At 36.2% G+C, this 25015-nt stretch overlaps 2 protein-coding genes across 37 annotated transcripts in view; both read right to left on the bottom strand.

Annotated features, from left to right (window-relative positions):
• Positions 1 to 1303: 1303 nt before the first annotated feature.
• Positions 1304 to 4246, bottom strand: dcstamp (dendrocyte expressed seven transmembrane protein). Its single transcript, XM_077721250.1, has 3 exons — positions 3118 to 4246; positions 1824 to 2159; positions 1304 to 1744 (listed from the first exon to the last, which is right to left on the bottom strand). Exons 1-3 carry the CDS (start codon positions 4147 to 4149, stop codon positions 1694 to 1696), a joined length of 1419 nt encoding a protein of 472 aa, XP_077577376.1. The 5' UTR covers positions 4150 to 4246; the 3' UTR covers positions 1304 to 1693.
• A 2675-nt stretch (positions 4247 to 6921) lies between these two features.
• The window catches only part of rims2a (regulating synaptic membrane exocytosis 2a), a 99044-nt gene continuing 80950 nt past the window's right edge, over positions 6922 to 25015 (bottom strand). For 26 of the 36 annotated variants that reach the window (XM_077721421.1, XM_077721422.1, XM_077721424.1 and 23 more), the window contains 6 exons: positions 20719 to 20936; positions 10207 to 10348; positions 9978 to 10090; positions 9791 to 9892; positions 9569 to 9708; positions 6922 to 9483 (listed from right to left, as the gene is read on the bottom strand). In XM_077721421.1, coding sequence (XP_077577547.1) covers positions 9280 to 9483; positions 9569 to 9708; positions 9791 to 9892; positions 9978 to 10090; positions 10207 to 10348; positions 20719 to 20936 — 919 coding nt within the window. In that variant the 3' untranslated portion in view covers positions 6922 to 9279. Of the gene's footprint in view, positions 9484 to 9568; positions 9709 to 9790; positions 9893 to 9977; positions 10091 to 10206; positions 10349 to 11982; positions 13108 to 20718; positions 20964 to 25015 lie in introns of those variants that run through there. The other 10 variants (XM_077721444.1, XM_077721426.1, XM_077721439.1 and 7 more) reach the window with 2 other exon arrangements.

Raw genomic sequence — 25015 nt, 5'->3', positions numbered from 1 at the left:
GGATGTAGTTCACAGGGAACAGCATTTTGTGATAAGTTAAACTCTACAGTTATTGATTTATCTACAAATGCTTGGCTGTGTAGTATGTACCACAGTTGTTGCATTTGATTGGAGAACGATTTATGGAAACGGCAATAGACTGACATCATTGAGATTTTTTTTTTTACCCACAATGAATCTGCATCTGCATATTCAGGAGAATGGAAAATTTCCATATTCACTCCATCTATGCCCATAAATGGAGCACAATTCTTCCCTACATCTGTAAAAAAGGTCTGCGGCTGTCGGTGAGCATCATGTGGTAGCTTGCTGGCGGCTGGCGTGCTGACGTTTCTTTCTGCCACAGGGTCCGTTGGGACATAATGTGAACTTATCAGGTTGCCTCATGGGTCAGTGGAAGTGTGTGACTCACACACGGCTCCCTCTTAATTCAGACGCCTCCACCACTTCCTCATACTATTTAGAATACCACAGTTATGTTTTTATTTTAATATACTCAATACAGTAAAGCTTTTTTTTGTCTAAAACTCAATGACCACATCCTGACTATATATATATATATATATATATATATATATATATATATATATATATATATATATATATATATATATATATATATATATATATATATATATATATATATATATATATATATATATATATATATATATATATATATATATATATATATATATATATATATATATATATATATATATATATATATATATATATATATATATATATATATATATATATATATATATATATATATATATATATATATATATATATATATATATATATATATATATATATATATATATATATATATATATATATATATATATATATATATATATATATATATATATATATATATATATATATATATATATATATATATATATATATATATATATATATATATATATATATATATATATATATATATATATATATATATATATATATATATATATATATATATATTATATATCTTAAGTGTTGGAACAAAAAGCTTTACCCACTGGTGTGTGCTACAGAATGGAAAGTTCTTGTACAAAACACCTGTATGAGGTCAATGCATAGTGACAAGACTGAGCAAGCGGGAGGAGGGTGGTCCTGTTCACTGCACATGCACGGGACATCTGTCTTGGATTATGTAAGTGCTCAGTTTCAGCCTGCGCACAAATGCATCAGATACACTACACAAGATAAGGCGTTCTTATTTCATCTTATCAAAGCTTGTTATCTGTGCTGTTGATAGATTTCTGGTAATGGCACCGCAAGAAACTGCTTGTTATTGAGTGAACATGATATATTGTGTCTTTAATTTCTTTTTCAGGGAAATGCACACGCCAGCATCAATTTGTGTTTTGTCAGTTATTAGCGATGTTTTTTCCAAAAACAAATTAGACAATTCCACATTTTAGACAAGTCTACTCAGAAAAGGTACTGCATTAACTTGTTAAAAAAATAAAATAAATACAAATGTCTAGTAATTATTTTTTAAAAAAGAAACTAGAAATGCATAGTCAACAGAATTTATCCTATTACACTTAAATATAACAGTCAGAAAAAAAAGTCCAGTGTTCACATGGCAGTCAGTTTTAAAGCTTAAATGTCCTTCTCACTGTAATTTGATTTTGAGTGAAAACAATTCTTTCAACAGCACCATATCAGTTGTTCACACAAAGTTGTCCTCATCTGGGAAAAGCAATGGACACCAGAAGTGTGGCTGAAATAGAAAACAAAAAAAGATTCAACACGCAACCTCAGTATTGTTTTTCCAAGTTATGCATGAATGTAACCCATACCTTAGTGATCAGTGAAGTAAAAGTGTTGCTGTTTTCTTTGTCCCTCCTCTTTTTTAACCTCTTCCTGAGAATTTTATTATGCAGGTATTTGATTCTCTCCTCTGCAGCTCTGCAGTAGAACTTTTCACAAACCATGAGCCTCATCTGGACCATCTTGGCTGCAAGTGGAGCCATAATGAGCAAGATCAGCAAGATAGTAGTCAGTGGGACGAGGGTGTTGTTGAGGAGAAGTTTAGGTTTGGGCAAGCATTGACTCTCAAACAGCGTCATAGAATAAGAAAAGTCCTTCTTGTGGTTCTCCTCACCCAACTGTACACCAACTAAAGTTGCAACACCCTGAAAAAAACAAAAACAAATTATATTTGGAATCTTCGTCGCGTAAGATTAGTAGTACTCTATGATTTAAACATCTATGTTCAGTATGTCATTTATTATAGACATTTGAACAAATTCATTTTCATAAAACAGCTAACAATAATAATCGGACATATGCTTTGTCATCATCATTGACTCAATTATAGCCTAATTGTCATCATACCCAGCTGCGTATGACAAAATTGGTAAAAGCATTTTAGTTATATTACTTAAATCAAAATTGCTATTAAATTATTTGATGTAAAAAACAACAACAAAGGCTGACAAAGCTTTTATGTCGTTTGAAACAGAGACTACAATTAATATTTTAATTTAAAAGAATGAATCGTAGTACCATCCTAAATAGCGAGGTTTTTTTTTTAGATGTCATGGAATCATTTGGGTTCCAATAATTGGTGTTCAAATCCATCACTATGAGACAGTTCTCTTGGGTAGTGGAACTCCCAAACAGTCAATGTTTTAGCCATATGAATTATAATTGGGAGGTGGGAAAATATGACAGCACTTTTTTCATTTCATTCATTTTCTGAAAATCCTCACAAGGATCGCAAGTGTTGCTGGAGCCTATACCAGCTAAAAACAGGAACCAGATCTCGGACTCCCTGAACCAGTGGCCAACTACTCGCAGGGCCATGGAGACAAAGGACAACTATTCACACCCACGCTGATCCCTAAAGGGCAATTGATAGAGTAAATAATACTTAAAAAGTTTAAATATGCTTAGAATTAATTCATGTAGAGTTGTTGGCCATTGCCACCAGGCGTTTCCACATAGAGGTTCTTTCAAAACCCACTCATATTGTGAACAAAATGGTAATAAAAAGGCTAGAAATGTTTGCAGTCATCATCAGTCCTTTTTAAAATGGTTCTTGCAAAGCATTTCTTCACTAAGTGACAATAGTTTGTTCAAAAGACTTACTTTGAGGCTCAATAGCAGAGGAACATGGAATGGTTCCAATTCTGATAGCTTGGTTGTTATAATCACAACAAAATAATAGAATAAAGCATCCACTGTTATAAATATGACCCAAGCAACCAAATGGGAGATTATTGGGATGCCAAACTTCACGAGAGCTTTTCCTTCACGGGCGGTAGGACGAAAGGAAGGAAGAGAAGGATAAAGCTTTTCTTCCTCTGATGTGAGAGGAAGCACGTGTTGCTTTCCTTCCTCTTTTTGCTTCTTGTCAAAATGTGTGAATTTGCTGCTGATAAAATTATTTTTGTACATCTTATCACTGCAGTAATGACGTATGTGCAAGGCTATAAAGATCATGAGCATGAGTAAACTCATGGTAGGATAAACACGTTCCTTCACAGAGGAGACCGCGTTGATAAAGGTCACGGCATATTTGACACTTTGATTAAGCATTAATTCTGCTTGGTTTAGTCTCTCTCGAAAATGTTTCAAGTCCACTTTGGGGGAAATCTTCAGCTGAGAATCCAGGTTGACCACTTTGAGATCTGTCACCCCTTGCAATACATCAGCCAGCCATTTCAACATGTCCACGTAGTTTCTAAAGGGAGCAACAATGGACGCCTGCTTGGCTCTCAGGTTACAAATCATGCTCCTGACCAAGTCAGTGATATTCTCCAAAGTGTTGCGGATATTCCCAAGGATAACAACACTTGTCCCAGCGGTTAGCAGGAGACTGCGGCTCTTCTTGGTAAAAAGAGATATGACCAATAGCGTGAGCATGCATCGTAATCTATGTGACAAAAAGAGGGCAAATGTCAACACCACCCCATGGAGGGCAGCAATCCCTGTGGACACGGCGGAGTCACAAGTCAAAGTGTAGAGCAGGTACAGGAGCAGTAAGGCACTGAGTATCAGGCTTGGGAAAACACATGCGAAAAGGAGAACTGTGGTTCTTCTGAAGCCCTCTCTGTTACAACTGGTAAAAACATCCACAGCCAAAATCCTCATGTCAATCAGGCCTCTGATTACCGTCATGTCTTCAGTCCCAGTTTATTTAGATGCTCCGCGCATAAGGTTGTTTTTGTAGTACAAAGCTGACGTGTGTACGTGGGCATCTAATAATGTGCGTGTCAGTGGCTCTTGCTTTAAATAATGCTGGAACAGGATGTGGTTGCTAACCTCAGTCATTTGTCATAATACTGAATAGTCATCTGCATTTATTTTCCTCAACATGGAAGAAGGAACAAATATGAAGTTAACATAGTTGTCCTTTGTTCAAATTTCCAAGAAACAATATTCAAGGCAGGATGTATCAAAATGACAATCAATATTAATTTTGTAAAAATTAACTTACAAGACAAATGTAACACTGTAATCTAGTGTTATTAAAGCTTTACCTAGATAAGTTGCTATCATAAAAATAGAATTTGTAGTATTACCTTGATACAATTGTTACTGCATGTGTGTGTGTGTGTGTATATATATATATATATATATATATATATATATATATATATATATATATATATATATATATATATATATATATATATATATATATGTATATATGTATATATATATATATATATATATATATATATATATATATATATATATATATATATATATATATATATATATATATATATATATATATATATATATATATATATATATATATATATATATATATATATATATATATATATATATATATATATATATATATATATATATATATATATATATATATATATATATATATATATATATATATAGATAGATAGATAGATAGATAGATAGATAGATAGATACATAGATAGATATATAGGGATATATAGAGATATATGGAGCTATAGAGATATAGAAATATAGAGGTACAGCTTTCTTTTAATACAATAAGTATAACGCTGAAAAAACCTTTTGGTTAAGGTCTCAAATGTCATAACATGATTGATTGTGAAAGAGTAAGGTAGCCAAAACGAGTCAGTACCAGTAATGCATGGGAGCAAAGTGCCCTAGTGAGATATTTGTAGTACAATATTAAAGTGCATTGAATCCGGCGGTGACTGCCCGCTCACGTGCAGCAAAATTCACGACAGCTTTAGCCCTCTGAGATCTTTTGCAGTCTGATGTTGAAGAATGCAATCATCTCGCCAGCAGGGAACAAATCATGCTATTTAACTCAACTAACTTTGGCTTGTAGAAGTGGATGGAACAAGGAAGAAGACAGATTTACAATGGTGGCTGTGCCTTTTCAAACACTGGGGAATGAATTGAGAATCATTATTTTCACTAAACTGACATTTATTTGGCTTATACACAACACATTTGCTGTACTAGGAGCTTACCAAACCTGGGTATGAGGTCTAAATTGCACGAGGCTAGCCATGTGAGGAGGCTATTCTCAACGATAAAATTCTTGTGTCTAAGGATATATCAACATTTACCATACATATTTGCATTTTGTTTCTTTTTTTAAATCTTTCGGAAATATTTGCTACCTTCATGATCTTTTTTCAAATAATATGTAAGAGAATCAGGACTTGCAGTGAACAGTATGTGTAAGTCAGAGGCGGTCAGAGCGTTTTCTCGTAGCACCTTCAACGGATCAGTCCAACCCTCAAAACTATTTTGTCTACAAAACCTCGACCGCAGCTACAGCTGCGACACATAAAAAAAAATCATCAATAAATCAATGCACAAAAATGGGATAAAATCCACTTTCTAGCAGCATTTATTGGTTAAATACAAATACTGAAGCTTTTCAGACATTGCAACCGGGCCAGTGGGGTGATTTCCCCGGAAAAAGAGAGCAAAGGACGTCAATGGTCAAACGGCAAAAATTGCACAAAAATGGGGTAAAAGTCACTTCCTAGCAGCATTTAGTGATCAAATACAAACACTGGAGCTTTTCAGATATCAGAACCGGGCCCAGAGTATCAATTCCCCGGAAACAGACGGCGATGAACGTCGATTTGTCCATATGCGACCATACGCGAAACGGCAAAAATTGCACTAACATGGGGTAAAATCCACTTCCTAGTGGCATTTATTAATTAAATACAAATACTGCAGCTTTTCAAACATTACAACCGTGCCAGGGGGGTGATTTCCCCGGGGCGGCGGCCATTTGAATTCTGACCTCGGTCACACCTATTAAAAATAGACACAAAAAATGCATTGTTTTCCTAACGTGTATTAGAGTAATACACATTATTATGAAAACAATGTAGCCTTCAGAATTGCGACGTCTGAATCAAGCCGACCCTCAATGACTATTTTATGGCTATAAAACTTTTACCGCAGATACAGCTGCAACACATAAAAACATCAATAATAACCTCATACAATTGAATTATTATTTAGGATACATATATTTGCTTGTGCAGCTCGAGACACATAGTTTGGTAGCACTGACTAGTCCACTCTATCACTAGCCAATCGTAGTTGGTGAAAGCCATGACGTGTCCTATGTCTGCGAGAAGGCGTTGCTGTCGCCAACTCGAAATCTGACTGGTTGAAGCAACAGTTTTATCAACGCTTATTTTATGTTGCAGGACCTGCAGAACTGATTGTGAAAGCCTCCAGGTAGATTTCTAATCTTGGCAAAACATAATGGCTGAAATGTTATTGGTTAAATGCTTAAATATTAAAACACACACCTGGAAGCAGCAAAACATGGTGAAATGCAATGAAAGGAAGCTGACAGACAATTTGTAAATAAGTGAAAAAACGAGATGAGATGAGAATATACACTATGAATGTTTGTGCTCACATGCAGCTACAAAAAGCCAAAAGTCAGAGTGAGTGTAATATCATTTTTTTTTATTTTTAATTTGAAAAATAACTTACATAAATCTCTGTACTCAACCATACTTAACCAAGACATGGCCTTGGCATTAACACATTGCACAAAAAAAAGAGAAAATTAAAAGGCATTCAAAAAGATAAATAACTTTTTCATCAGGTGAGGCATTTTTCCTGCTCCAGAAGAGTTTTGTCACGGTATTTTGTGTTGATTTAAATTCTGACATCTATGTATGTATGTACAATGGAAATCAAAAAAAGTAAAATATATCCTGCAGCTTGTTACAGCGACAAAAAAAATTATTGGACATTAAAATTCTTTATCTCCATGTGGAAAAGGAATAATGCCCCAGTTTATTTTCATTCAGACATATCGCAGCTATACGATTCATATACCTCCCATACATGAGACGTTTTTAAAACTACTAAAAATAGAAAATAAAAAATAACCAGGTCTTGGCTTTTAAAAGAAAACTAACAAAAATATATTAAATTAATGTCATTTTCATTAAAACAAGAAAAAACATTTTCTGTGGCAATATTCCATGTAATTTGAACTTGTGATTAGTTCACCTCATAAAGAGTGCTTGTATTGTACTCCAGCAATGCTTCTTTTTGCAGGTTTGCTGCCTTTTGATTACATACGTATAGTCTAGTCCTTTTGCTATACCAGTACAGAACATTTTTGCATGTTTGTCAACAATAATGAAATAAAACACCCCTGTTTAGTAGAAAATATTTTCCTTGTCACTTTTTTTCCTCAATGTCTTCAAAAAAATATGACTTAAGGAGTGGAATGTTTTGTTAAAAACGTCAATATTGGTCATTGGATGACTGGAAATGAATTTAGTGTAACCTTGAATTAAATGTGAGGGAGAAAAATGAATGATTTTGACATGCACTGTACAAGAAACTGCAAAAATTTCAAATATCATCTTATATCAAAACATGCTGAGTTACTTTAAGGTGTGCCCAAGCCATGTTGCAGAAAATCCTTTTCAACATGCTTGTTAACGAAATAAAAATTGAACTGAAATGTATACCCAAACAATAAAAGACAGTAAAATAGGCAAATTTGGACCAGACCAAATCTGGACACAATAAGGAGACAATGGTAGAAGTGAAAAGTACAATGTGAAGTACTCTGGGAGAAGGAATAAAAAGAGAAACAAGTTTCACATATTCTTTATCTGAGGCATTTTTCTTAAAAGAATGAAGTACTAAATCTTTCACATTTAGTCTCATTATCACTTTTTTTGTCATAAAACCTTATTAGTTAAATATCCGAAAATGTTTCTTTTGTTTCCCTTATCTAACTGACTCATAAATGATCTAAAGATTGGTAACCAATGACTTTTATCTTCATCATGATGTTGCATTCATTCCCCTTGAAAATCATGCACTAGTGAAATGTATCTTTAGAAATAATAGAAATTGTTGGAAATGGCTGCTGTTTTACTTGTTTTCTTCATCTTTTTGCGAGTTACAGCCTCAAGAAAAAATATTTTTTTTGTACTCAGCTAAATTTGTATTCATGCAAATAAACTGAAAAAGGAAAACATTTTTTTCCGCAGATATTTTTCCATACAATATCATTATATTAAAAGCAAAAGAAAGAAACCTAGATGGTAGATTGCACATCTTTTCACAGGGGCTTTGATCACTCATTATTTATTATTTGTAGTCATTGCAATATTGCCTCTGATTGATTCTGTCTGGTGACGTTCCAGCACAGTTTGGTTAAGCACATAAACTGAGAGTCTGCAGGCTATTTTCTCTCTGGAACTGGGGAAGTGTGGAATCAAGCTGAGAGCAACTTCACCCATCTAATGGTCTTCAAAAAGCTCACCTACAGCTCGGCCTATTGGCAGGGCATGACCAAGCATCTGGTGAAAACCATTGTCACCACTTTAGACATAAAAAAACCGACAACAACAGGAAAAATAAACAAATTAAAACAAACCCAAAAATAAAATCAAAGCCAAACGTTGTTTTTTTCATTCGAAAAAGGGTTTCTGTAGAACTGGTTTAGCTGTTCCCAGTACTTACCCCCATGGCTTCGAATTGGATGAAAACCTGGAAATGACAGATTCCTCGTGCTAAGGAGTTCATTCCAGTTTCCCCCCCAACAGCAACAACACATCGCCTGGCAATCCTGGCCGCCTGACGTTTGCAATGCGCTTTGCCACGTGCACTAGATGTGCAACCTTTTTGCTCAAAACACAGGATTACTTTTGCTCCCCTAGAAACAGGCTCAGAAGACACAACATCAAGCATGCAGTGTAACCGGGGGGGGTGTGTGACCTGTCATCGCAACACTGGCTGCTACAACAACGCTATCAAGCCTGCACGCTGCTATGACCGTGAGAAACTGTCCAGTGAGGACTGGGAAGCTCTTCTTGTCAGGGGGGCTAGAGTTGGGTCCACCAGCGAGGAGGGAGGAAAAAGCTTGAACCAACCAATCACCATGTTGGACAGGTCCAGCTCATCTAACAGTATCTGAACTGCTCCCATGAAAGACTTATGGTCCATGCGTCCATAGTCGCCCCAGACAATCACCTAACGAAGAAAAAGGGGACATTTCAAATAAGTGAGTTAAATAGTTCTGACAAGAGGAGGTACAATGCCGTCTCTCGTGCCGAACCTGTAAGACTTTTCCTCCGGGACTCTCCTCAAACGGCAGTTGCTGCTGGTAAAGAGGATCCAAGGTTTTTCTTGCTACTTTTGTTTTCTTTTTGGCTATGCAGACTCCATTTTCCAAAAGATAGACCTTAACATATGGTGCTAAGAGAAAAGGAGTAGACAGCGGGCATCATTTTCATAGTTCAACAGAAATGGTTAGCGCTCATTTTCAGCCTATGATTACCTGGCAGTGCCTTGGAGCTTGGTTTTCCTACAAGGCCACGAGCTCTGATGATTTCTACCTCCAATGCTCCTTTCTTCTCCACCATGCCAATTTGGATGTCGCCTAAAAACATAAACAATTTGCATGTCGATTATTGCAAGCAGAAGCAGAGATCCTCTATTGAGAAATTTGACAAATTTGTGCGTACCCATTGGCGGAGTAGCCAGTGTCTGTCGACCGACTAGCTGTGCGGGCCCAAGCCCATCCAGAAAGTCACTAAATTGGGCTTCTGAAGACAACCTCACACCAGGGAAGATGAGACTAGAATACAAATATGCATTTATGTGTCAAATAGCACAAGGTAAAGAGCTGTCTTAAGGTAAGTAAGTATTGCAAGATTCAAATCAAAGAAATAAAAAAAACGTTGGTTTACTTACTTTCCCTCAGAGCTATAGCTATTCATGCTGCCGTCTGTGGATTCTCGGCTGGCCTGACGCGTCATTCTGTTCCTCATCTCCACCGCTAGCCCTGTCTCTGTGCTCCTCTGGATAGTGCTGCGCAACTTCTTGCCTCCGGCTTCTGCACACAAACAATATGGCACCATGACCTCTGATAACGTAGAATATAATGGTTAAACACAAAAGAAATTGATACGAGTGGTTATGACATTAGCCGTTTCTTCCCACATCCTATAAACATGCAAGGTAGACTGCTTAACTACTATAAATGGTCCCTAGGTATGAGTATCAGCATGAGTGGTTGTTCATCTCATTCAATTCAGGTGTCCTCCAACTACTCCCCACAGTTGGTTAGGATTGGCTCCAGCAACCCTGTGATCGTTGTGAGTATAAACGGTATGGAAGATGAATGATGTGTGAAAACAAGATTATTTACTCTGGCAAGCACTTGAACTGAGAAAAATATGTTACAAATGACATAAAATTCAATTACCATCAACTGGTAAATGCAAGAGCAATAGTGTAGGATCGATTCCCACTAGATGGCGATGCATTTCTGAAAGCGAATGGTTGTCTGCCTTGATGTGACCTTATGTGTGCCCCACGACTGACTGGTGTCTAGTCTAGGGTGGCCACGGCAATTCACATATTGTTACTACTTAAAAAACAAACACTAGAAAAACAATAGCAGACCAATTTCAATTGCTTAAGATTGAGATGATTTTGCTAAAACGCTTACTAATTAGGGTTTGACAGAATCAGTACCAACATATATTAATGGTAAATCAATTGTATAGTGTATTCATAGCATGTAGAAGTCACCAATTCCCTTACATATGTAAATATTAACTGAAGAAGTTCAAGGAGCAAAAAGAGTGCGAAAAGGGAATATTTCATTTTAAAACACACATGCGTCAATTAGATTAGTTGGGGTGAGTTGAATGATGAATTTGAGAGGTGTCATACAACTACACAACAACCCCACTGAAAAATATGATTAAATCATGTGAAGAGGGTCAATTTGGGCTGCCATCAGCAGACTCCATTCAATGGGTCCTTTTACATGTGTTTTTTTAAATAATGTAGCTGTCACTGCTTATCTGTACAAGAAAACAGTCAAAAAGTTACATATGTCCTTGATTATTAGAAACAAACAACTAATTTCACTAAATCCAAAACATGTTTTTACTGTCCCAGCTCAATCATGTACTGCCTATTAGCATACTTTCTATATAGCTCTTTGATAACCATGACTATACTGGCGTGTTACCAGTTTGAATAGATGGTACCCAGTTTGAAAATCTTAATTTTAGCCTAATTTTCATACAAATACATAATGATCCTTAGTTCATACTTAACTGTGTTCACCAAAAAGCTGGAGCGTGTGCCCATAATTTCACACGATTGGCAATGGAAATCTATGCCTCAGAGATTTCATTCATTCCAATAATAAGTAACAATATTATGGATAACAACAACATAATTCCAGGGATATTATTCCAAGCAAACAAATGGTCATTGGTCACATCATTTAAATGTCTTCTTTTTCTGCCTGGCCGTCCACCACATTATAGATTCTAGGCATGTACCAATGCCATATGTAAAATCTTTGTTTGCTACGATACAAGTCTTTTTCTTCTAAATGCAAGTCTGCATTGAGAAACAAAATTGTGTCTTGGCCCAGCTATCCCACAATGTAAAATGAGGCACAACTAGACAAAACCCACATGCTTTTTTTTCTCTCGGTCATCTTACCTCCATCGTCTTCGTCAAATGAGTTCATGCAGGGAAAGTAGATTGCCAGTGCCTCGAACGATGCGGACAAGCTCAGCTTACTCTGAGAGCGTTGTATACGCATGCCAGTAGCTGGAGCAGCGGTATCGTGTCCCTGCCTGCCCATGATGACTAGCCTTCGTCGTCAATACAGTGAATCAACTAATTGGTAGGTCAAGCTTCAAAAATCAATGGTCTATAATTTGCTCAACTAACAGCTTTTCTTTGGCAACTCTCTCTGTAGGTGAATCTCAGGATGGATGTTGCTTCAGTGGCTGGGACTACTGTGTGCATGGCTGATGCTGCCTGCAGCACCTCTATTTTCAAGGGGGGAGGGAAGAGAGTCGATTCAAGCTCCTCCAATCAGAAGGCTAGGCTTCTTAGACCTCAGCATGGATGCAAAAGGTCTTCCAAGAGATATGTAGCAATCTCTTTTCATGAAGTCTTTTTTCCCAATTTTTTTTAAAGAAAGACATTATCTTGATTTCTCCATTCCCTTACTGTTTTCCACTGCTCACCATTTTTGCTCCTTAACACAATCCATCATAGGTATTTTCATTCATATTCATCAGTATTTCTTTCCATCCATGGTATCACAATCTCCTCGCTTCATATTGCCATTCACAGTGGCCAGTGAAAACAAGCTGTCATTCTGTCTGGCAGCTGCCTTGCTACGTGTGAGAGAACCTCAGCCACAGAGCAGCCGCTGGAGCGGCACGTGCCTGATTTGGCTCCTTAATTCTCCTCACTACCATTACTAGAAAAACACAGCTGTGTTGACTTAGGAGGAATTCTGTTTGCACAAAATGAAAAATCCAGAAGATTCACATGGTCAACCCAAAAACGTCATCTACCATCCATCAATAGCCGTTTTATTCCATTTCCCTTGATCGATTGTCTATACGGCTTACCCTAAAATTATTATTCTAAATTCTATGTTCATAATCATACAACAATTATGATTTTTGATGCTCCTCTATCCATCTGAAGTCAATCCATAATTTAAAGATTCTCTGGCCTTTAATTTAGAACACTATTCTCCAGTCTTACAAGAAAAACAGCTTTAAATCAATAAACAACACGCCATAATGTCCCACACAATGGATTAAGTACTTTGTTTTTCCCTCCTAAAAAGTCACACCTGAGTATAAATCGCAGCAGCCGAAAAATATACAATGGAGTGAATGAAACATATAGACATTACACTGGAGTTCAAGTTACATTTTTTAGGAGACGGGCAACCATTCATGCACACACTCATACCCAGGGCTGAAATGCATACTCAACACAGAGAGGACCCTTGGATCGAACCCTCGATCCCAGAACTGTGAGGCCAACGCTCAAACCATTCCTGAACCGCCCCCAAAACAGACAATATACATTATATTAATAATAAAGGGAGAACAACATACTAGGTATCTTTAACATATTAATAGTTATTCAGATAAATATAGACTGACCCAGTGTTTCCCAACTTGTTTTAGCTAAATCACAATTTTTGCATTCAAAAAATTTCAAGCCACACAACCAGCAGAAAATCTTAAAATTTAAAACTCTGCAAACTATATTGCCAATACAGTGATACCTCTATTTATGAAATAATTCATTCCAAAAGGGGTTTTGTAACTTGAACTTTTCAATAGTTGAGACACATATTATATGTAACAGCTTTAATTCTTTCCCAAGTGTCCTAAGTTCTCAAATTTTACCCCCAAAACGCTTTAAAAATGATGAGTACACATATTTTGTATGAAAGATGTGCAAAACAGGAAAAAAGGAAATACATTTATGTATTAAGCTATTAAAACAAGCTGAAATTTAAGTGAATAAATGAAGTGAATACATTTATAAATAACATAAATGTATTTAAAAAATCTTATCATTTTGTTTAATTTTTGTCTTTTTCTCAAATATTTCATACAAGAGCATAACACTTCTCATTTTTAATAGAGTTTAGTTGGTAGTTTTTTGAGAACCGTGAAAAAAAATAATTTAAATATAAACCACTGCTCTACTTATGAAAAAAGTTCTGTAACCAATTATTTTCGAAAGTATAGGTAGGGCTATACTTTGTAGAAATGTTTAGAGTAGCTATATTACTGTACAAAGTAATTCTGATCAACATTTTATCAATAGAAATCAAATAATTATCTAATTCTAATACTAAAAGCATGTTTTTGATCACACCAACTTTCTGTTTACAAAATTCGGAACAGCTTCCCTTACAGATAACATAGAATTAGGAAATATTCACTTAAATGGACATACGTACTCGGTCCTGGAACTCATTAAGCTTGTATCTCAAGTTATTACTGTATCCTATGTAGAAGCAACTCCTATTATGTAAAAAAAGAAAAGGTCATTTTAGTATAGGTCGCAGACCCAGCCAAAATAAGAAAAAAAGTGTGACCTACTCTGAGAGATGGAACCTACTTCTCAAGTCAGACACTTACGGTTCCATCTGGGTCAGCCCAGTCTACAACTCTACACTTGCACATCTGTGGGTACTTTGAAAAACAGTAAAATTACGACAGTAAGTGGGTCACATTTAATGGCTCATCTTATTGTGAGACTTTGTAAAAGCCTATCTACGTATACCCTAGGTATGAATACTTAGTCGAAGAAAATCGGCGTACACTAACTGAGTTTTCCACAGTCATCAAACATATTTTTTCGGATTTTCAAAAATCCATATTTGTAAACCTCAAGCTGTTACATCAAAACGGGAATACCAAACAAGACTGAAACATATACAAGTTTTATTTTCAGGAATTTTTATCCCTGGATTGCATTGTTTGGATATGAACACAGTGTTTTTAGGTGAGCAAGAGTATTGTCTGTATATGCAGATTAAAAAACACAGACTTTGGAAAGGTGAACAAGTCTAAACACATTCTTCTGTGAGAATAACAATATCACTCATTGTCATTGCCATGTCACAAAATTATTATATTATAATGTTTTTCCAGGTTTATTGAGGTCTCACTATACTGTATGTTTTTCTTTAAAATTATTATTTTATTTGGGGTAAAAGCAATGGGCTGAGTGCTTAGCGTGTCAGCCTCAAAGTTCTTTTTGAGGGTTCGATCCCAGGTGGGTCATGAATGTGTGGAGTTTGCATGTTCTCCCCAGGCTTGTGTGGGTTTTCTCCGGGTATCCGGTTTCCTCCCACACTCCAAAAACATGCAGGAAAGTCTAGTTGCACACACTAAATTGCCCCATGGTAGGTTGTTTTTTTTCCTTGTGCCCCGCGCTTGGCTGGCCACCAATCCAGTGTGTCCTCCAAAGTCAGCAAGGCTCTAGCACCCTCCGCAATAAATGAACGATTTGGGGTTTGATTCGGAAATAAATGCATTTTCTATAAGGTTTAATTATCTTGAAATTTACTTGAAAAGTTTAAAGCCTTCCAGTTGTGTTTTTCTGAACTCCTTTGTTGTTTTAGCAGTGTTTGGGTTATTAATCTTGCATGAAAGACCAACTCCAAATAACTTTTGTTGTATTAGAAAAAACCCAGTGCATATATATATATAGCGTTTCTGTGCAATTCACTAGGCTGCTCCAGCTAGTTTTTCATTGATGGAAATGGTCTGCTTGTCCGAGAAGTGGTCAGGATGCTAAATAGAGGTTTGAATCTTTATATTAACTGTTAGTTTGTTTAGTCTCTAATCTGAATGGTTGACAGTTTTTTTTGTTTTTTTTGTTTTTGTATACAGCTGTCCGCATGTTTGTATATGATGTTATCTGACACAATTGGGAACAAAAACACACCGTTGACTCAATACTCAAATCAATACTTTTGCTCACATGAAAACTTGATCATGAATTCAAGCAAAAAGGTGGTTTCAGCTATTATTTCACCTATCATATATATATTTAGTATTTATTTATTTATATATTTATTAACTTATTTATTACCTATTCATTTGTCTAAAATGTATTTTTCTGTGTCTGTATTCTCACCCTCTTGCTACTGTGACAATGAAATTTCACGAATACAGGATGAATAAAGTTATCTAATCTAAACTAAATTATGTGACCAATTAATCATTCATTCATTTTCTGAAGCCTTTATCCTCACAAGGCCCATGGCACACCCTGAATTAGTGGTCAACCAATTACAGAGCACAAGAGATGGAAGAGGAAAATCAATCACCTGAATGTAGTCTTAATTATCACAGACTAGCAAACTGGATGTTTTTTCATTGTTTTCATAATTACTTGTCTCTGAAGATGCTCCTGTCTTCTAAATAATCATTTAATGTAACATATTTCATTATAAATGATATAAAATTACAGTCACAGTGGTGGCTTGCATTAGGCAATGAAAGAACAGGGACAATATGCTGTTCTTACAACAGCCAGCACAAAGTAATGATCCGAGTCAAGCAAGAAAGATACAACAATTAGTTTCCCATCTGTCGTGGTCTCCCCCGCCAAGTGCGTCCAAGGACACGTGGCAACATTAGATGGCATCTACTCAAACAACACATCGTGCACGTGTTGTTTCAACTTTTGCACTCAAGTTTATTCTTACTCATCTACCTACTGCACATGGGCACATGGACACTAGAAGAAATACACGTACCAAACATGGCACGTGTCTTGGAGATCACAAGTTAATTAGAACTATTGGAAGATTCACTAATAGATGTGTTTATCTCAAAAAAGGTTAGCACTTATCTCTATCTTATCATACCTACAACTGTTTTAATTCTATTTAGAATAATGATACTACTTGGAACTAAAGGAAAGGGTGAAGTAACAATTTCGATAGATTTAGGTTTCTTTAAGTAAGATAACATTGATTTAACAGTTTTAACTAAGACTGAGAGGAAAACATCAGTCTTAATTTAAGGGCATTTGAATTTTAGGGCAAGAATTTGTATTGCAGTTTAGCATCAGCATGATCAATAAGATGTTACCGTTAAACACACATTGTGGCTTGGTGCCAGTCCAGACCGAAAGAAGAGCGACAATATAACTGGAAATCAAAAATACATCAGAGGATAGGAATCTAAAGGATTCCGTCCATTGTGCAATAATAAATAGAGAACAGTGTAACATCCTAGAAGTGGAATGAGGAAATCATTCTGATTGATGAGGCTAGAGAATAGACTGAGCCTCAGAAAGAAGGTCTGGTCATGAGCACTTTAAACACATCGCAAAGGAGTGATATCAGCCAGACACACAAACATGCTTACGCACATATTTGCACTACACTGTTGACAACCTCCTTGTGAATTGGAGTAGAGTTTTATAGGATCAAGCCTATAGCCTATTGTCTTTTGACTTGGTATGTTTGCAATGCAAAATTCCATACCATAGTCAGAAGTTTAAGGCTAAGTTAGAATAAATTGTTAAAGTTTAGTTCACATTGACTGATTTTTAAAGTAATGGACTAGTCTATTGCTATAATTCTAAATATGATCAAATATGATTAAACTATGGAGTCAAGTCAACTTATTATTATTATTTTTTAGCCAATTTCTTGTTTTAGAATGCAACAAAAAAGATGTGGACAAATGTAATGTTCGGATGAATGGTTGGAAATCATTGAAATTTTGGCTGCAAAAGGATCATGTTGACTGAGCAAGAATAAACAAGCTACACTCTTTTGTCCACATGTCATCATGTTTTCTGACTAACTGAATAACTTCTGCAAGAGAAAAAAGATACAGGAAGTGTACGTATTTTTGTTTGCGGTTAAAGGCTAAAAATATAAAATTGGAAGTTTATAGTTTGTCATGCTGCCCGGCAGATGAGTGGCTAGCGCATCGGGCTCACAGTTCTGGGGTACTGGGTTTGAATCCAGGTCAGTCCACCTGTGTGGAGTTTGCATGTTCCCCCGGGCCTGGGTGGGTTTTCTCTGGGTACTGTAGTTTCCTCCCACATTCCATGGGCTGGTTGGACACTCTAAATTACCCCTAGGTATGAGTGTGAGCGTGAATGGTTGTTTGTCTCACATGCCTCGGGCCAGATGTCAGCTGGGATAGGCTCCAGCACCCCCACAACCTTTGTGCGGATAAAGTTCTTAAGGAAATGGATGAATATTTTGTCATGCCACAAGCAAGTGGCCCTGTTCCATTCGAACAGACCTACAAGTAACCACATGATGCAAGGCGTGTATTTCTTGGCAAATGTTAAGAATATATAATACAGGGGAAGCATGGGGAAGTAGTGGCCAGCACACTGACCTCAAAGTCAGTAAGTTCGACTTGTTACCTCAGTTTTTCTGCGTGCAAAATGTATGTTCTGTTCACTAATCCATGGGAAATTGGTTAAAATCTGGAATTTTTGGATGTAGATTGTATGTAAGTGTTTTGGTCATTACAAAAATAAGGATAATTGGATTGTAATGATGTAAAAATATTGTCCATTCGTTATTTTTTAACTGTGTGCGCCTTCAGACAGTTGGGATGTTTTTGTACTATCCAGAAAATAAAGCAAACTAACTTCAAGCCACACCTGAAAATTTAACTAAAACAATTTTGTCCATGGGTATATAACTCACAGGTGAGCCTAATGTAATATGGTATACTATTGTATAGTATATATAAAGTTATCCAATCCAATGGCATATTGACGTAGCAAAATGTTACACGGGTGAAAAAATAAAGCTAAATAAACATTTGTATGCTGCATTCTTCCTATTCATATGCAGCATTCGACGAAATTATCACCCATTGTTAGGCTTAAATGTTTTTTCTAATTTTTTTTCAGCTCTCTCTGTCTTTTTTTGATAAAGTAGTATGTACCTGTAAATAATTCGCCTCCTTGGAAATGCTAAAAAAATACAAATTAAGGCTGGAAATGATGTTTGCATGGCTTTTTGCATAATATTTTGAACATAAACCATTAAGTAATTTTAATTCAATTTAAAAACAAAGTATTCTACTCACTCACAGGCACTGATTTTATAGGCAACAATCCAATAGCTATTGTTGGATGATGGCAAATAAAAGAAGTGACTGTCTCCGATATTTTTCAAGTATGGTCGGGGCATGTCATGACGGCCTTTGGGCAGTCGGTAATCATATATATACACTTGCAACACGAGTCAGCCATGCGTGCTTAAGTGAATTAAAACATGTAATTATAAGTTTTCACCTCCACGAGCCTCCAGAGTGCGGAGGAGGAAAGATGCCGTGGGAGAATGTGTACGCAATATTTGACGTAACGCCTACATCACACGTTTAGTAGTCCACCCTAAAGCGTGACGATGTGCTAATGACAGATTCGGACAGGTGGAAAAGTGGATGCAGATGCATTCCTTTTCTGACTTTGAAAAGCTTCAAGAAGCACGCTTGCTTCTAGAACCATAATTAAACACATGGCTAGAAAGTTCATTTTGAGCACTATGCATCACAAAAATAGTCAAGCCTGTTATAGCTATCATAATGTATGCCCATCTTTTAGTTCTTTCACTTAAATGGACATGAATTGAATAGTCAACCTGTACTAACCTGAAAAAAAACTTCTATTTTACTTCAAAATAGATTTTAATATAGCGCATTGACCTCACAGTTTTGGGGTCGACGGTTCGATACTATGTCAGTCCTCACTGTGTGGAGTTTGCATGTTCCTGTGTGGGTTTTCTCTGGGTACTCCCACATCCTAACAACATTCATTAGTGGTTCAGAATATGAATGAATATTCCAAAACTTTACTCTTGATTTATTCAGCAGTTATTTAGGCATCACACCCTCTTGCTGAATGATTTTAAACCATTAGGCCCAAATTGCTTGAATGAAAATAGAACCAACTATTCTCATTGAATGGCATTTTATAATAACGCTCCACTTTTAATGAAGTTTGATTAAAAGCCCTAACTTGATTCATGTGAGGCAGACTGACATGCTTATGTACCCTAGCCACAAGAAGGAAGCCTTTCTACTTCCAGATTCATCAGGGTTTTTAAAAAATACTGAAGAGGACCTTAATGAATTTGTAATGATTTGTAGTTATTTTTCCTTATTTAGGCTTTGTTTATATGAATATGCCATTACTACGGGGAATATTGTTTGTTCTTAAAAAAAATCGCATCGATTTTTAACTAAATAAAGGCTTGAATTGAATAAAAAAAATGTAAAAATCATCCCTTTATCTGTTTTCAACACTCTGTCATAGTTACGGGGTACTAGGGTTAACACAGCTCAACCAGGGCGAAACTGGTTGAAAATAAAAATTCTAGCAAACAAAACAACAACCAAATGTGACATCACATACTCTCTCATTTGCACTGGTCCACACAAGCAATAAGAAACAGCTTTTTCAAATGTCAGCAGCATTTCAAATGAGCATCAGATGACTGATAGCAAAGTCAAAAGCATGGCAATAAGATCCAAGCTCTAGCAGCTGTGACACATTTGAAAAGAAAATGATTACTATAAAGGCAGCAAGGCATCATCAGCTACATTCATGCGACTCTACAACAGTAAAAGAATGAGACTGTAACAATAAAAAGCAATGAGGAAAGAGAAGAGGAATCTCCAGGAGTCAACAAAGCCTAGAGGAAAGAGGAAGACATGAGGGAAAAAGTCCAAAAGTCACGCTGTCGGCTTTATCTCCTGCAAACGCTTTTGGCAAGTCCAAAACCTGTCTAAGTTAAAAGTTGGGAAAAGGAAGTATTCAAAATAAATGGAAGTTCGGCATCACTGTATGAGACACAAAGTAAGAAGAAAGGACAGATGCAGATACTCACAGAGGGATAATGGTTACCTGTTTGGCTGAGTTGAGAGGTGCTCCGGCTCTTGCGTGACATGCCAACCATGGCCTGCATTTTGGCACCAATGCTGGAGCGCCTCTTCTTGTCGTCAGTTCCTACCGTACCGACCGCTGTGTCCGACTGGCTGCCGTCTGTCTTTTCCAGGTTACACATGTCACCGCTGATGCTGGTGCTCTTAGTCATATTCACACCGCCCGATGAGCCCATCTGCCTGTTTTTCATTTTGGATGCAAAGTCACTGTCAGCCACCACCATTGACAGGGGAGGCAGAAAAGAGAACAGGCCAAAGGACAGGAAAAGGCCAGCGGGAGGGATGTGATGAGAGGAGGCAGAGGTAAAGTGAAGGAAAGGATGAAAGCAGAAGGTCAGGTGACAGGAGAGTGAGAGGAGATGGGGAGGTGTGGGATAAAAAGGAGAAAAGGACAGTTCAGGTACAGGAATTCCTGACATACAGTATAGATGAGTTACGGGCTTAAAGTGCGTGTGGATACATGCTGAATTAATCAATTTACCTTTACATATAGCTAATCCTGATCGAATTTATCATGTGGTTTACATGATGCTACTTAGAATGTTACATCTTATAGTTGTACCTTTCTAAAATCTGCACTTTGGTCTGTCATGAGACCCTATTCTCCAGTCAAGTACCCTCTATTTAGGCCACATCCCAAATTAAAGTTTTATATTAGCTCCACACGGGTTAGGCTATATTTAAGAGACAAATTATAGTTTGTGTCATGGGGTTTATATCACGGATGATGAGAGCACTTCATGTACATTATTCATAACCCACCTTTGAAAGATAATTAAAGGATGAACATGGGGTTTTACTGTGAAGTGTATCAATTACTTGAAATGAGTTCGGCTAATGTGGTGTTTTTTTAGAATGTGTATGATGATCAATTCAGGCCAACTACAAAAAGAATAGAAAATAAATCCATATAAATCTATCAGTCTTCCAAATTGGAATGAGCGTCAAGTTTGGATTCTGAAGATGAAATACCACTGAGGTTTGTTTGGTTTTAGACTTCATTTTGTCTGCTTGTTGCCTGTGAAATAAGACAGGGGTCTTAACTGTGGGCAACACAGAGGTTTGTTCTGCATTTTAAAAATGTTTATGTCTATTGGCTGAGCTGACAGGTTCTGCTGAGGACAAATCATTGCTACTTAAAAAGGCATCAGTAACTTGGATTATTTAAAACAGGCGTCATAATTATTTAGTTGGAAATTACTTAGAGAAGAATTAAGTTTAAAAGAGATCTGAAACATATTGAGAAGCTTTCAAACACAAAGCCCATTTAATGAAAGATGCTTTGCAACTACTAAATAAACACAATGTCCCCAAGGCATTGTACGTAAACCCTGTTCAAATGCTTTTTACTATAATATTTTTTTTAAAGTCATATTTTCCTATTCCAGGAATATTGTTTATGGCTTTTGGGTATTTTCCTTTAAAATTAGTTTTTACTGAAGTAAAATGTTTAGTGCATTATCTAATCCGATGGAATCTTGTTTTTTTGGGGGGTGGGGGGTTGGAAGTAAAGTACTGGACAAAACTCCACTCCTTTAAATACTTTTTAATAAAGGGTAGGCACAAGTTCATTTTGTAGGTGTTCAGGGCGGGTTAAAAACATTTTATTTTGGGTAATTTTTGTAATTATTATTTTAAGATATTTATTTGTTTGGCTTAATAAAACTATTTGGCAAATTGTAATACGAATACATAAAGAGAAAAAACATGATACTTTGGATGGTGTAGTTTAAGAGTTAAATAATTATATAGTCTCGTAGATTTGACGAAAGCAGAAATGAGCTAAAATTAGCTGCTCCGAATGATATATTAACATAATTTTCATATTATTTTAATGATCCAAAATGTCCTCTTTGCCTTGTGTGAATTTGTAAAGAATGCATTCATGATGCACATTCTGGAAAAGGGTGACCTGGATCAGCCTGGAAGTGTGAAAGTCAGTGGCATAAGTTCCTGTCCTCGAAAACACTGGCCTAAACACTTACTCAAACGAATAAACCACAGTTTAGTGTCTCTGCGAAACAGAAGTTCTCATAAGACTAAAAACACATTTGGCTCTTATGGTGTTTGTGTACTGAGCCAATGTGAGCAGGCTCATTTAATGTCTACTAGATGTGTATTTACACTGTGACCTGAATACATAGGGGATGAGTCACTAGTAAATGTACCTTGTAGCGATGTTTCTGTTAAATCACTCTGCTTTAGTGCTTTCCTGGTTTGAGCACGGCTGAGCAATGAACAAACATTTTATAATTTGAGGCAAGCTGTCTGCTGATTTAAATTATACATATGTGCTCAATTGCAGGTATTATAATGTAATGTTAATCTACAAGCTTTAAATGATGTGTATTTTCATCTGGACACTTCATTGCTTATGTTTACTCATGCAGCAATATGTATAATATCTTTGAAGTTACTTTTGTATCCGTCTACAGGTGTTTTTGACAACACTTTTTGAGAAATTATCTCTGGCTGTCTCAGGTTTGGAAAGTTATCTCTCTATACACCATATTTCATTTCTCTCTGCTGAGGTTTAAGAGGATTGGGATGAGGGTTTCATTCCGCTTAAGATAATTCTAAGGTTTTATTCACCTTATACGTATTCATGAGTATTTTTAGGGGTGTTGTCTTGGTTTTAGGGTGAACATGAACTCTGAAACCAAGATTTGTAACAGTGGGTGGGCCATTTTGCTGAACAATTTGTTTCAAATTATAGTAATACCTCAACATACGAGTGTCCCGAAATACGAGCAATTTGAGTTAAGGGTAAAATTTCAGGAAAAATATTGATGTTAAGATTTGAGACAAATTTTTACATATGAGCATACAGTGGACGGAAGAGGCTTCACATAACTTTTGAGGGTGTCTGCATCGTAACCCAAGTTCATTTAACTTTGTTTATGTTATGTTACGAGCTAGTTGCCGTGCAAAAAGTATCTCTCTCTCTCTCTCTCCCCTCTGCAAAATCTGTCTAATTTTAATACTATTAAACACATTTTAGTAATATTAAACCACAAGTTATTTGTTAATTTGTTAGAATTAGAACAAATAAAAATATTTTTCCAGTGCAATATCCTGTTTTGGGTGTTTTTTCAGAAGATTGGAATAAATTAATTTGTTTTTAGTTCATTTCTATAGAAAACTTTCATTTGAGTTATGAGTAAATCGACATACGAGCTCAGTCCCAGAACAAATTTAGCTCATATCTCGAGGTACCACTTCTCTGTGATTGTATTGACAATTTTGCTAATTTAGACAGGTCAAACAAAGTCCCTTCTAACACAAATGTATACTGTAGCTGTCATAAAGGAGAATATTTTCATTCTGTTAAAAGCAGGATACATACAGCTCACTTTCAGCAACGTCTTCAATTCAGCTTGAGAGAAAAATAGTATGCCTACAGATACTACTCTTTTTTTCTCCTCTTCTTTTTATAAGTTACATGTTGTCACAAACCTCTCACATGACTGAAAGTGAACTGGCAGGCAATAAAAATGGCTGGAGCAGATTTGGGGTAACATTGGACTATGGAGTAAGATGGAAATGGTAAGTAGGCACACGGTAACACTGAGGACCTGAGACAAACTAATGACATCCAGCGGAAGCGCATATTAAACAGTGAAGCAACACACAGTGCATGCAGCCATTAAAGTAAAACAAGGGACACATGACTATGTTCTAGGGTTCTCATTTACATTTAAATTTTGCATTCATCTAGTTTGTCAATCATTTTACTAAGTTGAAATCTTTCTTTCTGAGCTGTTCTTATGCTATCTGCCCGCCAGACGCGGGTGCCGTGTAAAGCCCAAAAGGGAGGACATTGCTTTTATCTTAATTGGGTTTTTACAAGTCCAAGATAGATACTAAGTAGTACTCGTGTTAGCATTAGGACTTAAGAGGCTCCTGCTGTAAAGTCCACTTGATAATTGGGACAGTGTCGTCTTTCTATAGAACATGACATACTTTTTTTCTTTCCATCAAACATGAATTCTCTCTTGAGGCCACGGTTGATTGCATTATACTGAAAATAACTTTGCCCTGACACAAAAAGTATTTCATTAAAATGTACGAGGTGGACTGATAGTGTTTTACAGTTTCTTCCAATAAGATCAAAGACAGGTATTAGATTGCTAAACCATTAATACAGTGAACTCCCACGTAGAGGAATAATAAAATGGACCAGAGGTCCATGGTAATTGCTTTGTAAAAAAAAAAAATTCCAAAGCCAAAAATGATTGAACAGAAGCTTATACGGCACC

This window comes from Stigmatopora nigra, chromosome 7 (genome assembly GCF_051989575.1).
Source record: "Stigmatopora nigra isolate UIUO_SnigA chromosome 7, RoL_Snig_1.1, whole genome shotgun sequence".
NCBI lineage: Eukaryota > Metazoa > Chordata > Actinopteri > Syngnathiformes > Syngnathidae > Stigmatopora > Stigmatopora nigra.
The sequence above is the reverse complement of the archived record's forward strand: the minus strand, read 5'-3'. Positions and strand labels throughout refer to the sequence as shown.